This window comes from Cheilinus undulatus, linkage group 7 (assembly GCF_018320785.1).
Source record: "Cheilinus undulatus linkage group 7, ASM1832078v1, whole genome shotgun sequence".
Lineage (NCBI taxonomy): Eukaryota > Metazoa > Chordata > Actinopteri > Labriformes > Labridae > Cheilinus > Cheilinus undulatus.
Genome location: NC_054871.1, coordinates 15,501,260 through 15,517,102, shown reverse-complemented (window position 1 = coordinate 15,517,102; position 15,843 = coordinate 15,501,260). Strand labels below are relative to the sequence as shown.

At 38.1% G+C, this 15,843-nt stretch overlaps 2 protein-coding genes across 2 annotated transcripts; both read right to left on the bottom strand.

Annotated features, from left to right (window-relative positions):
- Window positions 1–297: 297 nt before the first annotated feature.
- Window positions 298–7,088, bottom strand: LOC121512644 (cornifelin-like). Its single transcript, XM_041792011.1, has 4 exons — window positions 6,984–7,088; window positions 1,401–1,502; window positions 870–1,057; window positions 298–769 (listed from the first exon to the last, which is right to left on the bottom strand). Exons 2-4 carry the CDS (start codon window positions 1,465–1,467, stop codon window positions 494–496), a joined length of 531 nt encoding a protein of 176 aa, XP_041647945.1. The 5' UTR covers window positions 1,468–1,502; window positions 6,984–7,088; the 3' UTR covers window positions 298–493.
- A 1,445-nt stretch (window positions 7,089–8,533) lies between these two features.
- On the bottom strand, window positions 8,534–14,193 carry LOC121512645 (cornifelin-like). Its single transcript, XM_041792012.1, has 4 exons — window positions 14,172–14,193; window positions 10,392–10,497; window positions 10,074–10,261; window positions 8,534–8,971 (listed from the first exon to the last, which is right to left on the bottom strand). The coding sequence occupies exons 2-4, from the start codon at window positions 10,462–10,464 to the stop codon at window positions 8,774–8,776; spliced, it is 459 nt and encodes a 152-aa protein (XP_041647946.1). The 5' UTR covers window positions 10,465–10,497; window positions 14,172–14,193; the 3' UTR covers window positions 8,534–8,773.
- Between the last annotated feature and the right edge of the window lie 1,650 nt (window positions 14,194–15,843).

Here is a 15,843-nt window from a genome sequence, read left to right as displayed (position 1 = left end):
GAGACAAGGTAACAGCTGCAGAGGTTGTGTTGTGTACTGCAACTAAAAGTAGCAAGCAGCCCAAGGATTTTCAGCACCTTGCTACTTTGTTTACATCCATGGTTACCACAGATCAACTACTTTGTATGATTTACATGCATTTGATTTGTCCTTATTTAATATGCAAACAGGGAAAAGGAGTCTATAGTGTGATTCAGAGTTCCAGCTTCATAAACAGTGCAAACGCTGCCTCATATAATGCTAAAAAACAGTACATCAGCACTTTATTACAATTAGATTGTGATTAATATTGCATAGTTTACTTTAAATTATATAGGCATTGCTGCCATTCTTGGCCAGGTCCCCCTTGAAGGAGAGATCTTTAATCTCAATGGGACTAGCCTGGTTGAATAAAGGTTAAATAAATAGATAAATCATACATGGATTTGGTCTTCAGTGTAACAGCAAAAACTAACACACAACACAACAGACTAATGAGAAGCCTAAAAGCTCATTAGGAAGTCATAATCATCCCAGGTTGGTTCACAACACCTTGCGGGGTCACAACACCTTGCGGGGCCACAACACCTTGCGGGGCCACAACATTTTGCTGCGTCACAAACCCTTGGGGCATCATCATGACAGGGGCAGGCTGCATAGCAAAAACGGTTTGATTATGCACATTGATGACAGTGGGGGTTTTCTTCCGATGTTTCAACTCTCGATGCATCTGACACCAGGAGCACCACCCACAGAAACAGGAAACTGCGATGTCCTTACAGAGAGAACCCTGTGGGAAAAAGGTGACACATATTAACTGATGTAAATACAACATTGCCTCACTGTTACTCAGATTCTCCTCGATCACATCAGCTCTTCAAGCATCATACCTTGATACCATATCTGTTTCTCATGGCAGCCCTCATGGACAGAACTGCAGGAGGTACACCCAGAGGAATCCCACAGTAGGCTGTCACAGCAGGGCCGCAAAAGTCACATAGAGGGAGACAAGTGTTCTCTCCAAATCTTCCAGACACGGTGCAGGCAAGGCAGGGGGAGCACCAGAAACCATAGCAGCCTGAAACAAGGTGGTTCAAAACCACAAGTGAATGGGCATTTCTACTAAACAGCTGGCACGTAAAGAAAACTAGAAAAGCACTCAGAGAGCGCAGACCTCCGCCATTAGCCCTATCTCCCAATAGTACAGAATCCTTTAAAACATTCCTGGATCCAAACCGTGATCCGTATCACTCCCAAAATCTCATCATTTCTTCCTTATGCCATTTCCTGAAAATTTCATCAAAATCTGTCCACAACTTTTTGAGTTATATTGCTAACAAACAAACTAACAAACTAACAAACCCACCCGATCACATAACCTCCTTAGCGGAGGTAATTAATGCTGTTGAATTCATTCTTACAGGTACTGGCTTCCTCGAAGCAGTCCAAGAGACCGGTTTCCCATTCCACCAGGGGTTGTGTTGACATCTCTTACTGGGCAAATGAAGCCACAGATAATGAACCTGTGAACACAGGATAAAGAAAATGTCTGAGGAACAGTTACATTTTGAATATATTCTCTTGAATTTATAGTATTCACTGATTATTATACCTGTACTATACCGAATTTCAATGTTTAGCCTCTTTAACAGGAAGTCATGTAATTTCTCTTCAATAGTTCTCTTAGATGGCTGAAAAACTTTGCATAAAATGTATAGTTTATGTGAATGAGTCTCATATAAAACTTGAATTCAACTTGATAACCACATTTTAATGAAAACAATGATTTTATTGCTGTCATTAACAGTGTTAAATACTGCCTACTGACAAAATCCCTGTAACAATCTGTGCAGTGCACATTTTGTACACAGAAAGCTAAAGTCCCTGTAGTGATTTAAAAAATCTCTATTTTAGGTTTGTTGTATGATAGGCCACTGTGCTATGAGCCGCTAGGCCAAATTTCAGTCATGACAAACATCTCTTAATCAAAATAAGCTTCAAAACCATGAAAAATGAGGTTGTAATATCTGCTCTAAGATGCAGTGGGCATGTTGGTTGAATGAGCTGAAGCCACACCCACTCACGAACAATACAATCCTCTCAAATAAAATAAAATGATTCTGATCAGTGCGCAACTGCCTGGCTCTGTGCCAGAGCATAGATAGAAGTTGGGGATTAAATTTACTGTTTTCTGGCACAAATGTCCCTGTTATGATACTTGTAATGACCCGTAGGCCACCGTGGCTGATAGATTTAGGAAATTTACCTCACAATGACCAACAACACAACACGTAGCTGGCTTTCAACTTTACAGTAGACATGAGTTGCTCAGTAATTTTATATTATTGTACCATTAGAGGTGGGGTTGGGTAAATCCCCATCAAGACCGATTATGTCATGGGCTCAGATTTTCGCCCTGCTCAAATAAAACCAAGCCAGGAAAGAGGTGAACAACTTTCTTATAGTCTAAATCAAAAATTCAGTCAAACATAGATCTCAGTGTTTTCACATGTTTACAGCAACCTTATTACAATATATCTAGTGTGTTAAAACAGAGTTTGGATTTCACTTTACAGAGACTATAATGTCAGCATTAGATGCCTGCAAATCATTTCTGAAGGGTAAAACAGCATTTTATATGGCAATGTCTAACTGGCAACCAAGCGGCAACCTCCAGTCCTGAAAATCAAAGCCAATTAGGAAGTGCAAAAAGTCGCAATACTGCAAGTGTCCATTTGAGGCTGGCTGCAGGAACATTGGAAGTCCTGTCTAAACACATGTTAAGAAGCAATATTTTACACGTGTCATAAACTGGTTTACTACCTGGTTCAAAAAAACTAAATGTGTCTCATTAGCTAATGTGTTAATGTCCACTGTACCAGGGGTAAATTTTTTTGTACCACATTCCTTTCTATTATATTTAGGAAAAAACTTACTGCGCACAGATTGGCATGTCTCATTTGATTGACAGATAGCTTGACAGGCAGATGCTAGCACCAGAAGGCTCGCTTTAGTGCTGACAGGAAGCTCTTGTCTGCCGTGATTAAACAGCTGACATCACAAAGGCTTTGTCCAATTTTTTTTACAGTCTATGTTTGCAACAGAAGGCCTGAATGCTAACGCTAGCATATGTCAGTCACATGACCATTTTCACTGAAACAGAGAAGGACTCATGAATGCCTCTTTATTTGGTCTGATGAGCATTTTGACAATTTGAAACACTAAACAAATTAGCCGGCATATATAATTAGAAAAAATGTATTTTTATCAGTTCAGGCCTAATATCCTGGTCAAATGCTCAGTCTAAACTGTAATGCAGCCATCCGCCACTGTAGCTGTTCCTAATGACTACTGCCATGCTGCTACAATACTCTTTAATCCAATGTAAACAACAATGAGCTGATAGTATCGATAGCATCTCACAGGAATAGCACATTTAAGTACTATTTTGACTGAGAAAAAAGGAATAAAGTTGTCCAGTGGTTGCTAGGTAATGCTTTCTGTGACCTCAGCAGTGACAATTTTCAAAGCAGGAATGTAGATGTTAACCTGCAAAGAGGATTGAAGGCTGATGATGCCAGCAATGCTCCCATTTGTTACATTCTGTAAACTAACTTTCTACCCTTAAGATGTGTATTCAGATTGCAGAATGTCTTTACCTGACTTTATACTAGTCGGCTAAATACAATTATAATTTACTGTAACCAGATGTGAAATGATTCACTGAGGAACATTCCTGTTTGTAAGCTCCCAAGAGGGGAATTACTTTTAACAAAGCCTCTGACATTTGAGTTTACTAAGGTGATGCTATTTTGTTACTTCTCTTACTTTTAAATGCACCCAGAACATAATTTCGAGCTGAAGTTTTGCATATCCTGTAATACTGGCTCTGCCACTGTCCACTTTAGTGAGTGGCATCGCCATAGCGATGTGTCTGAATGAGTCTACACAGATGTTGGTGTTTAAAACATTCTCCTCAAAGCTGCACTGACTGTCCTGATTGGCTGTGTAATTCAGACCTGACAAGTTAAAAAAGTCTAATGGTAGGCAGATAGGGGCTCTGATGACAGTCATCAGATTCATATAAATCTAAAGGAATATTTCAATTTTATGTGGCATGTAATGTCTGAAGTCAATTTTACTAAAACATGACTGAATAATGTTTTGAACCGTATCTTTAATGGTGATAATGTTTTTTTGCAATTTAAATATCACAGCATCAAGGCTGCAAATATAAAGAAGGAATCAAAACACAGAGCCTTGGCTCCAAAATATTTAAAAAACTGTCAGCACAGCAAAGATTCACATGCATGAATCCATAGTTACATTGCCGTCACCGTAAAGTGAAAAAACCCTCACTATTTACCCTCTGATTGATGTGAATTATGATACCTGGTGTAAATTACAGTGATTGAGAAGAATAAAGAGCTCTTTTGGGTGTAAAATCCACTGAGATCTCTTCCATTCACATTCTCTTTTGTATTTGTCACCATATTTCCATATGATAAAGGAGCATAAAGTAAACATCACATTCTCATTCAGGTTTAAACTGTAGGTTGGTAAAAGTGAGTAAAAGCAACAGTAAAGTTTCAAAATTTGCCATTTAAACAAAACAAACTACATAGTTTACCCAGGACAGCTTTGCACGTCCTTGAAGTGAGCTTGCATTTGTTTTAAAAAGAGAGAAAAAGACATACATTGTAGTCTACATCACAAATTTAAAAACTTTGTATTTGTTTCAGACTCCATAAGGACCAGTGTAAGAGGACCAGAGTAAATAGGGACCGGTAACATTGACAATTAAATCATTTTCTAGTTTAAAGGAGGAAACATAAAGGCCTTACCTGAGTGAGGGGAACACCTTGTTTGATGGCAGCTCTGAAGACAAACTAAAATGCTGGGCCTGGCCTGGACTGGCACTAGCATGTTTTGCATTTTAGATAACAGTGAGATAGTGGATAACTAAACCTGATGCTGCCAAACACGCCCAGAGTGGCTATGGTGAACCAGGACAAATCAAGTGGGCCGGGTTGTTTTAAAGCCACTAGGGCTGTTGCACAGTTACAGTAAATACATCATACTGGATATAATCCCAAGGGCAGCCTTACCCCTCCCAACTCCCCTCTGTCTCTCAGCCTCTCCCTCTCTCCTTCTCCATCTCCTCCATCTCCTGACTCTAATATTTTCATATCGACAATCAGCCAGTCAGTGCTCTTGGTCAAGAGGTCTGTGGTTCCAAATGGTTAATCACTGCCCTGATAAAAAATCAAGAGGATAATGTAGGCTAAAAGGAAGGATGGATAATAACAAGCGCTAAGGGGGACCTGAAAAGAGATGATAAACAGGAAGTTTTTGAAGCTGACACAGTCAAATCCATCAAACATAATAAATATAATTTAAACTAAACTACAACCCTTTTCATCACTGTTCTAGCCAATGTTTTTGCCACTGTAAACCCATTGTTGCCAATTTTATCCCAATTTTGGTCTTTTTTAACTGCTTTTCGCCATTTTTTTCCTACCCATTTTCCCCCTTTTGCCTTGCCTAGCCCATTTTTGCCCCAGCTATCCAACTTTTGCCACTTTTAACCTCTTTTCACCATTTTTTCTGGCCCATTTTTCACCCTTTTGCCTCGCCTAGCCCATTTTTGCCCTTGCCTAGCCCATTTTCCCCAATTTAAACCCTTTTTTGATACTCCATAATCACTTTTCACCACTTTTCTCCAACTGATTTTTTGCCACTTGTAACTATTTTTGTTCTTTTATTTACCCCTTATTGCATTTCTGACATTTGTACACATCATGCTTATTCATTTGTTGTCCATCCACACTGTTAACATTTCCAAAAAGGTAATTCTGTATTTAGAAAAAGGGTTTTCATTTTGAAAATGGCCATTCTGTACTACAGCAGAAATAAATTGAAACATTTCGTCTGTGGTTACTTGGATAGGGGTGTAGTTATCATTCAAGTGAAATTCAAAATATGGTAATCACAGACTACCTTACAATGGACCATGACTTTGCTGGCCTCCATGGGCTGGCACTTGGCTGGGCCCTCTTTGGTGTAAACACTCCAGGTGGAGATGACACAGGTGAGCTACTAGTGCCAGATATACAATATAAAACACAGCATATAACATGCAAACCCCTGTCCATGAATTAATTCAGTGAATTATGTGCTGTTACAGTGGCGGACTCAGGAGGTTTGAGGGGCAGGGGCAAAATCATTAAAAAAGGGCACCTGCTGTGTGCAGTGGGGCACCACTGTTCAAAGAGCTGTCAGACATTTACGGTGAAATGGTTAGAAATCCTGGTCGAGATTTAACTTTTTAAAATCATGATTATGCCTAGTAACCTGCAGGCCAGATGGATTTCACACATCCATCTGGTAAACCACTCATAGACAGCGTTTGTTTCTGTAAAAACAGACAAGGAATTATGAACCATTTCACTAATGATTTGACAAATAAATGCCACATATTGTATCCACTTAGAGGACACTTTGTCAAATTTTGTCTATTAAGAGGGCATTTAAAATCCCGCTCTGTCAGATTTGTGTCAAATTAGAGAGCACTGAGCCAAATTTGTGTCCCCTTTAAATGGACCAAGCCATACTTTGTTCACCTAAAGAGTGTTTAAAAGGCAATTTGTTAAATTTTGTCCACTTAGGCCGGCCACACACTACAGGATTTTAAGCCCGATTTTAGTCGAGATTTGCCTCCCCTGACAATTGCGGGGGCGTATACCGACTGGAGGCTTGTCACGAACGATTATTTGTCTGAGTAGTCTGCATTCGGTGGTGTCAACACAATTAATTTACTGCTCCAAATCGCGTCGTAGCCTCCCAGACCCTGAATCGTAAATATCAAACATGCTTGATATTTATGATTCTAGGTCGTAGTGCCGCTGACGGAGTACCCACAACAACCAATGAGAGTGAGCACACCGGTAGCTTCACCAGACGAATCATACTTTCACCGCTCACAACCATAAACACAACGGTACCTTAATTCCAGACAGGATTTCGTCCTGAGTCTTTCCCCTGTTTTATGATTGTTGCTGCACCTGTAACATACTCCAGGACAGCCTGTTTTGGAAAGACAGCAAGACTGTATCACAGACATCCGTTTTTCTTTTGTTTTTTTTTCCTGAAGTCATGTGATCACGCGAGGTCGGAGGCAGGTCGGCAGGTGTGTGGTCCAGTGATCTGACAATCTGCTAATCTGCTGGCAATCTAGCTAAGTCGTCTAGTGTGTGCGTTCAGAGGATTAAAGATGAAAAATCTTTGGAAATTGTCCTGAAGTCTGTGGTCTCTCACGGTTTCAAAATCGTTTCAGATTAAAAAATCGTCTAGTGTGTGGCCGGCCTTAGACAGCATCAGATCTGGCACTTTGGAAAAATTCTGTCCACTCAAAAGTCACCAAAGGGAGCATCATAGCGGCACACAGGAGGACCCCTCTGCAGTGATTTTTCAAACATTTGACATGGGGGACAATAGATCCCCCATTCCCCATCTGAGTTCTTCACAAATAGTAGCCTAACTCTTAAAATAAGACCTAAGAATTCATGCATCCATTTTTATACCCCTTATTTAGAGTCACCAATTAACCTAATGAGCATGTTTTTGGTGGTGGGAGGAAGCCGGAGTACCCGGAGGGAACCCACACATGCCTGGGAACATGCAAACTCCGTACAGAGAGGCCCTGACCGGGAAGCAAACAAGCAACCTTCTTGCTGTTAGGCAACAGCGCTAACCACTGCGTCGCCGTGCTATTTTGCTGACAGAGTGAGGAGCCACCACTACTCGTCACAAACCATGAGTGCAGGCATGAAAAGTGTAAAAAACCCTAAAGATTCAGTGCCATGTAAATAAAATAGCATTGGTTTTGAGATGATTGGGAGAATAGAATTAAATAAAATCATTTACAACTCTGAAACTTTTTTCCTTGTTAAGAATATTAATAACCCCCATGGTAGTTATCATTATGAGGTAGTTATAATTCTGCACAACTGTTTAAACTTGATGTTGGTGTCAGTAGCAGTACCTTGATCCAGTTTTATGCAGTGTAATTGTTACTATCAGGTGACCGCTGAGCTGTTGTCCCAGTGTGTGAAAAATTACACATGACCAAATGTTCCAAAATCATGAGTATTTATACCCCAGGGCTAAAAGTGACCTTTTACACTTTTAAATTATTATCAGTAGGAAAGTATTACGATGAATATACTTCATCTACAAATATCTAACTCTAGTTTAAGGATGTGAACCATGAAACTTTTTTTTCAACTCATGTTTTCTTTGGTGAATTTAAATATTGACTCTGTCACCATCTACTGCAAGCCTTTAATACTACATCTAAAAACAGAGAAAATAATCCGAGAAGAGAAATTCATCCCAGTTCTCTGTTATGGGTGATCTACATGAGTAAAGTATGGTGGCCCTGAATTCTGTTTTCTTTTTTTTAATGTTTTCTTTATTATCATTGTGTTTTCTTATTGTTTTGTTGTGATTTATATATTCCGTATAGATTTTCAGAGTCAACTCACTGACACAGTGCTGTATGTATCATTTATTCATCACTGACAGCCATAATGATCATTTCTTCAACATACATGTAAACCTGGTATAGTGCAGAGAATTGACATGTTAGTCACTAACATCAGTTCAGTTTAATAAAGAGATTATTGATGTAAAAAGAAAAACTAACAAACCATGTATACCAACTATCAGATACAGTTCACCCATGTCTCTTCATATTTCCTTCCCAGGGCGGACCAATCAGAGGCCAGATAACTCAGTATCTAGCCATAACGACTGGCTGGTTCACAAAACCAGCAGGAGGAGCGTTTCCAGGAGCCATCATCACTGGAGGAGGCTGCACATTGACGACCACAGCTGTGTTTTTCTTGCGGTATTTAAGCTCACGGTTCATCTGACACCAGGAGCACCATGAGCAGAAACAGGAGGTGGCGATGTCCTTACAGAGAGTACCCTGTGGAGGGGCAGGTTTAACATTTAGGAGCATTGTACTGGATTTATCAGGCATTGTCTAATAAATTATGTCAAATTATGTTAGAGGGGAAGCACAAATCTCATTATGGTACCAGGGTTCAAAGTGGCAAAAATGGGTTAAAAGAGGTAAAAAATCTGCAGGAAGTGGCAAAAATGGGTTAAAAGTGGCAAAATAAGCAGGACAAAGTAGTGAAAAGGAATGACAAATGGCAAAATGGGTTTAAATTGGCACAAACTGGCAGAACAAATAATTACATTCTGTCAACATTGGCATAAAAGGTGGTAAATAGTAGGAAAAATTGGGTTAACAGAGGTCACAATAGGTGGAAAGTGGAAATAACAAGCAGAAAAAATGTTAGAAATGGTTCAAAAACTGGCCAAATGGTTTTAAATGTTACAAGAATGGGTAGTAAAGGTGGCAAACTGAGATTTTAATTGGCAAAAAATGGGTTAACAGACGTAAAAATAGGCAAATATTGACAAATTTGTTTAAAGTGACAAAAAGTGGTTAAAAGTGGTTAAAAGTAGTGAATTGGAATTTTAGCAAAATGGGTAAAACTGGCAAAAATGTGTTAAAAATGTCAAAAATGGGTGAGAGAAAAACTGATGGAAAGAGGTTAAAAATGTGGCAAAATGGGTAAAAAGAGGAAAAAGCATGTAAAAAAAAGTCAGCATAATTGATAAAAGGCGGCAAATAACAGTGGCAAAAATGGGTGGAAAAGTGGTTAAAAGGGTTAAGAAGTGCCATAAACAAATTATTTTAACATCAGAACACAATAATAGCTTGACGCACTTACCAGCTCCAGCATGAGGGAGCTGTTAGCCAGGATGCTAGCACCAATGCTACTGATCCAACACACACACAATATGATTGATCCATCACTACTGATGGGGGCCAGTTCTCTGGGTTTGTTAGGGTTCAGGTCAAATCTGTGGACTGACCTGCTCAGGACTAACGTGCATTCACCAGATGTTTGCTTGGACTGCTCTTGCTCTTAAATCAAGCAGCAGTAATGTCAAAGAGGCCTTCTATTTCAGGTTGTAGCACAGTGAAGAGGGCTTAATAAAATGGTTTATTTTACCTTGATGGCGTGTCTGTGTCGAATGGCTGCCCTCAGAGACAGAGCAGCAGGGGGCGCACACAGAGGAATCCCCAGGGCTGATACTACAGCAGGGCTGCATATGTCACATAAGGGGAGACAGCGGTTCTCTCCAAATCTCCCTGAGACGGTGCAGGCGAGGCAGGGGCAGCACCAGAACCCATAGCAGCCTAAAGACACAAACATCCTATTAGAGTAGTAACTACTAACATAAATGACAAATTAAATAAGGAAAAGCTTTTTATATAACAGATTCAATTATTAATAAATGTGATTGAAAGTAGTGGTGTTGACTCTTACATGTGCTAACGTCGTCACAACAGTCAAAGAGGCCGGTGTTCCAGTCTGTCAGGGGCTGAACAGTGACGGCCATTTGGATTCTTTTGCACAGACGCACAAAATTAACCTGAAAACACGAAAATATGAGATTAACACAAGAAAATCTAAATAACATGCATTTAAGCGAGCAGGATGATTTTATGGGAATTTGCACCATCTTGTGGCTTTAAAATGAAATTATTCATGCAAAAAAGTATTTGAATCTTGAGTTCACTCTTCATCCTATCTAATAGAGTATTTGTATACAGAAATTCTGGGATAAATGCATTTAAAATTCTAATAATTTGTTTATTTTTCTTTAGTTAATTCAAAGTGCTTCACACAAGGCATCAGAATGTCACACTGAAAGTGGGACCTGATAAGACACCAGCCTTTAAGTATCCCATAAAAACATATGCCAAATTTCTTCAAATATTCCCCTTATCCTTCAGTGAAACTTTGCCATAAAGCCTAAAAAAATCATAGACCCAACATTAACCACCAAAAACTCAGCAATGAGCAGAACCAGATTTATGTTGGCCATCTGCCAAAACTGTAGAAGGGGAAAGCAGGAAGAGCCTATCTAATATGGTGTCTGCAGATATGCAGCTGTCCTGAAAGCAACACTTGCTCCCATGTATTATTGTTGACAGTATATATTAATGTTTTTGTTTTTTAATTAAAGGCATGGCAGCTTTATTCATGAGCACATTTCAGTGACGAGGCATTTCAAAGTCCTGCACATAAAACTTCAGAACATCCTGACAAAGAGTAAAAGAAACACATTAGAAGAAAAAATAAAGAAATGAAAACAACCAAAAAGAAAAAAAAAACAAAACCCACAGAAAATATAGAACCAACAAAAAAATCCCCAACCAACACCAAGAGAGTAGATGACGTTACAGCAGTCCTCAGATCTTTATACTGGCTTCCTTTGAGTCAAAGGATAGATTTTTAAAATCCTGCTGTTAGTAAATAAAGGTTTAAATGGCCCAGATACCTATCTGCTTAATGAGACCCCCTCTCTATGAGGTCCTCTGGGACAGGTTTACTTGCTAGTCCAAGAAACTGGACTGAATTGCAATTAATCTAATAATTTCTGTAGTTAATCATGATTAATCTCACTCTTTTTAATGCCTTTTAAAATTCCACTATTATGCATTCAGAATTGTTTTTCTGACTTTTGCGGCTTTCCTAATGTCTTAAATTAGGGGTAATTGACTTCCTGTTTGGATGCAGACCTGCTTTTATAGGTAGATCGAAAATTATAACATAAATTTAACCACATAAAAAAGATTTTTTCAAGGATCTTAAAGGAAATAACACATCACTAAAAAGATAAATGTTTGATTACTAAACTCAGATGACTTCTGGCTTGTCCACTGAGCTGTGTGAGTTTCTTTAAAGTGAAATCAGACGTTAGGGAGTGATGAACTTATTTTACATCACTGTGGCTGTAGAGACACAGATGTGGATGAAACAAAGCATTTAGAAAAGGCACTAATCGTTTTAATCATGCGCCCATTGTGGACGTTGATTAACTGCAAATAACTTGATTAATCTTTACAGCACTTGTTTCTACGTTCCTAAAATTTTGAAAAACTTCCAGAGAATACGGGCCTTTTATGCATCTGTTAGCTCCATTAGAACAGGTCTTTATATGTTTTTATTCACGGCTGCATTCCCATCAAGTTCAAACTTCTCTTAGCTTCTTTAAACAACTCTTGTATTTATTTAGTATGTTTTTTAAGTACAAGTGATTAACATTTTCTTATTTTTGCTGAATCCCAACCAAGGCTATTATAGTTGACTAAAACAAACTGAATAAAACTAAAATGTAAGAATCATTTCAGTTAACTGAAACTAAATAAAAACTAAGCTTTTCAAATAAGATTAAAACTAACTAAAACTGTATTGTGTGCTCACAAAACTAACTAAAATGAAATAAAATTAGGGACAAAATCTCCTTAGTTTTAGTCTTTGACTCTAGCAGACTGACATGAACACCCAAGCCTGCAGAGAGCAAAAGCACCTGATTTGATTGAAGATGACGTCACACAATGGGAGTTTTAGTCTTGAGTTGTATACAAATATTAAAAATGAATTATTAAAGGGAAAAGTGAAAATCTCTTTTGGATCTCTGCCCTGACAGGTATCCCAAGTATAAAAACAAACTAAAACTAATAAAAACTGAACTAAAACAAAGCATTTTTGCAAAATTAAAACTAAACTAAACTAAACAGACAGCAGGAAAGACTAACCAAGACTAAACTTAAAATTAGATAAAGATGAAAACTAATGAAAAATACAAAACTATTATAATCTTGATTCCAACTTCTTTGATTCTTATGTTATATTCTAATGTTGTTCTGTTGTCTTTTAAGTTTGAAATGTTCCTTTTTTTAACTCTGAAAAGCACTTGAATTTGCTCTGCGTTGGACGGTCTGCTCCATAATGGTGCTTATAGTGCCTTGAAATAAAAAGACATTTTAACCAGCATTTGTGTTTAAGAAAAAAATCCAACACAAATTACTTCACCTATTTATTATAGTTGATAGGGAAGAAATCCCATCAAGAAATTTTCAGCCATTCTTGATTCAGCCACATCCTCTGTCTGTTTCCATTTAAAAAATCGTATTCATACTAAATTTCTGCACTTAATGTGTGATATTTAGTTACTCGTGATTTTTTTAATCCATTTAATGGGTGTGGTTCTTACATAAGCCATTTACAGGTTTCTACCACACCCAGTCTCATGATTTGATATTGTTTTTATGTGCTTTGTATTTCTATTCTTGGAGCAAAACAGATAAATTGACAAACATAACACTGAAGTGTTTTTCATAAATCAGTGCTATCAGTCGGTCCTTACATCTGTCAGTGGGTTTTAAACATTTTTAAGCCAAAGAAAATGGTCATAAAGATGCTGACGATCACAATATAATGTTAAAGTACAGCTTTTTTTAATTCACTGAAAAGTAGTGATTTTAGAGCTTCAAAGTTTTGGCCCAACGGCAGCGATAAAAAATAAATAAATTGATAAAATTTTTTTAAAAATGATAGATAGCTATCAGAGTCAAAAATCGTATCCCAATACCAAAAACTATAAAATGAAAAATGGTTCAGAGGGGCTGCTACTTTCCTGTTTTAAGTGTTTAAAAATGTGACTTTAGAAATTTGGATGCTCTATTCCACCCAAAAATAATCTTTATTCCAACATGTAGTCAGCATGAGCAGCAGCAACGCCTACGTTATGTTTTATTTCCTGCTTTGTTAGAAATCTTGGTAGAATCTCCATCTTTCAACTCCAGCAGATCTCTCAGAATCACAGCAGTTCTCCTTGTCATAGTTATCTATGTTACAACAATCTTCCATCTATTGTCACTTTAAATAAAAACATGAGCAGTGGAGTAAGACGCTGTAGTGACAGGCGAAACTTAGTGACCCACATTAGCTTTAAATAGGCCACTGGCTCAGCAGGGCCATGATGTTAAAACACACCTTAGTGTTCATTTTAGCATTTCAAATTCTGAAACTTTAATGTGTTTTAAATTTTTACACCTAACTTTAGCAATAAATCTTAGAACCAAACAAAGCTGTCTGATGGAGAAAAAAGCTAGTTATCATATATGACCCTTTCTAAGCTCCATTTTGTCTAAATTGTGTAAGTCTTAGTGAGATAACATAGGTTTAAGCTCTTGTCTAACCTTAAGTTTCAATTTAAACATCTGATGTTTTTTCAAGCAAATCTAAAAGTCTTACCAGACGAAGTGTAAAGCCTTGTTGTCACCTCAGAAAGCTGTAAAAGAATATTCCATCTATGGGGAGTGGCACAGCATTTATGTTGAACAAGTGAGGCCAAACAATGCTGCAGAACCTGAACCAAAAACAGGTGAACACAACAGCGTGCACTGACAGTGATGCATCTGTGGTTTTTAACATTGATACAGGTGCGGCCAGCAAGCCAAATGGAAACTATCACTTCAAGAAGTCATGCCAAGTAAATACCGACGTCTTACGAAGAATTAGTGAACACATTATAAATATTTCCTCCTTATCTGATGTGTCTTTCACTGTTTGGATTGGTAAGCTTGAAAAGTGACATTCCCCTCCATGGGAGTCAGCAGGTCACCTCTTTTGACATCACACTCAGGTTAGAAAGCTCTATAGGTAGCACTACATTAACCCTGTAAAGGCTGATTCCTCAAATAACAGACAGAAAATTCAGAATTTTTTTTTTTTTTTTGCGTCACATTTGATATGAGGCGTTTTCAGCAGCTAATAATCCACCAGAGGGCATTTTTTTTAAATCATTTTTTAGATTGTATACAAAAGGTTTTTAAGGGTATTATTGGTCATGCTGATTAGACAGGTGTCACTAAACTGTAAATCAAATATGATACGATTGGCTTTAAAGGGTTAAAAAACAGGCATTCATCTGTAATGGAAATCAATGCATGGGCTCAGGAACATTTCCAGAAATCTTGTCTGTCATCACAGTTTGTCGTGCCATTACACACCTGGAAAGGTGCTATCAATGCTGAAAAGCACATAGACAACATGTGCTCCCATCCAGACAATGTCTCTTTCAGGGAAGGCCTTAAATATTTTAGCAAGATAATTCTAAACTACATAACACATCCATCACAACAGCATGGCTTCACAGCAGAAGAGTCCAGGTGCTGAACTGGCCTGCCTGCAGTCCAGACCTTTCACCATTAGAAAACATTTGGCAAATTATAAATCCAGCAAAGAAGACCAAGGACTGCTCCACTTCCCAGACGTTTACAGACTGTTGTTAAAAGAAGAGAGGATGCTATATAAAGGTAAACGTGGCCCTATCCCTACTTTTGTGAGATGTGTTGCCGTCATCAAATTCAAAACGAGCTAATGTTTTACATGAAATTGTGGAATGCCTCGGTTTCAACATCTTACATGTTGGTTATGTTCTATTGTGAATAAAATGTTATTACATTTGAAATCATTGCGTTCTGTTTTATTCACGTTTTACATGGTGCTCCATCTTTTTGGGACGTATGGACATTTCAGTCATAGAAATTCTACTTATTGTAGCTTTAAGGGAACAATCTAAGATATGTTTTCTGTTCTCAAAGGACAAATGAGTGTAAAAGAAGAGCTCTGTGACTGGGCTTAAACTTGAGAGTAGTACAGTGGTAAAATAAAGGGACAGCCACAACTCTAAATATCTTTGTCTTCATCTGTGGGTTTGACTGGTGACTCTAAATGGCTGCATAGGCTGTTTGCTTAAAATATTTTTCTTTTGATCCTGTTTTCAGCACATATGTAGCTTAGTTTCCGGTTACTCCTAAAAACAGGCACCATGCTGGCTGTTATCTGACTACTGTCAACTACACTTGTTTATTTAAACCGTCCCTTTAAGCTTTAGTCTCAGATCTTGTAAAAATTCTTCCCC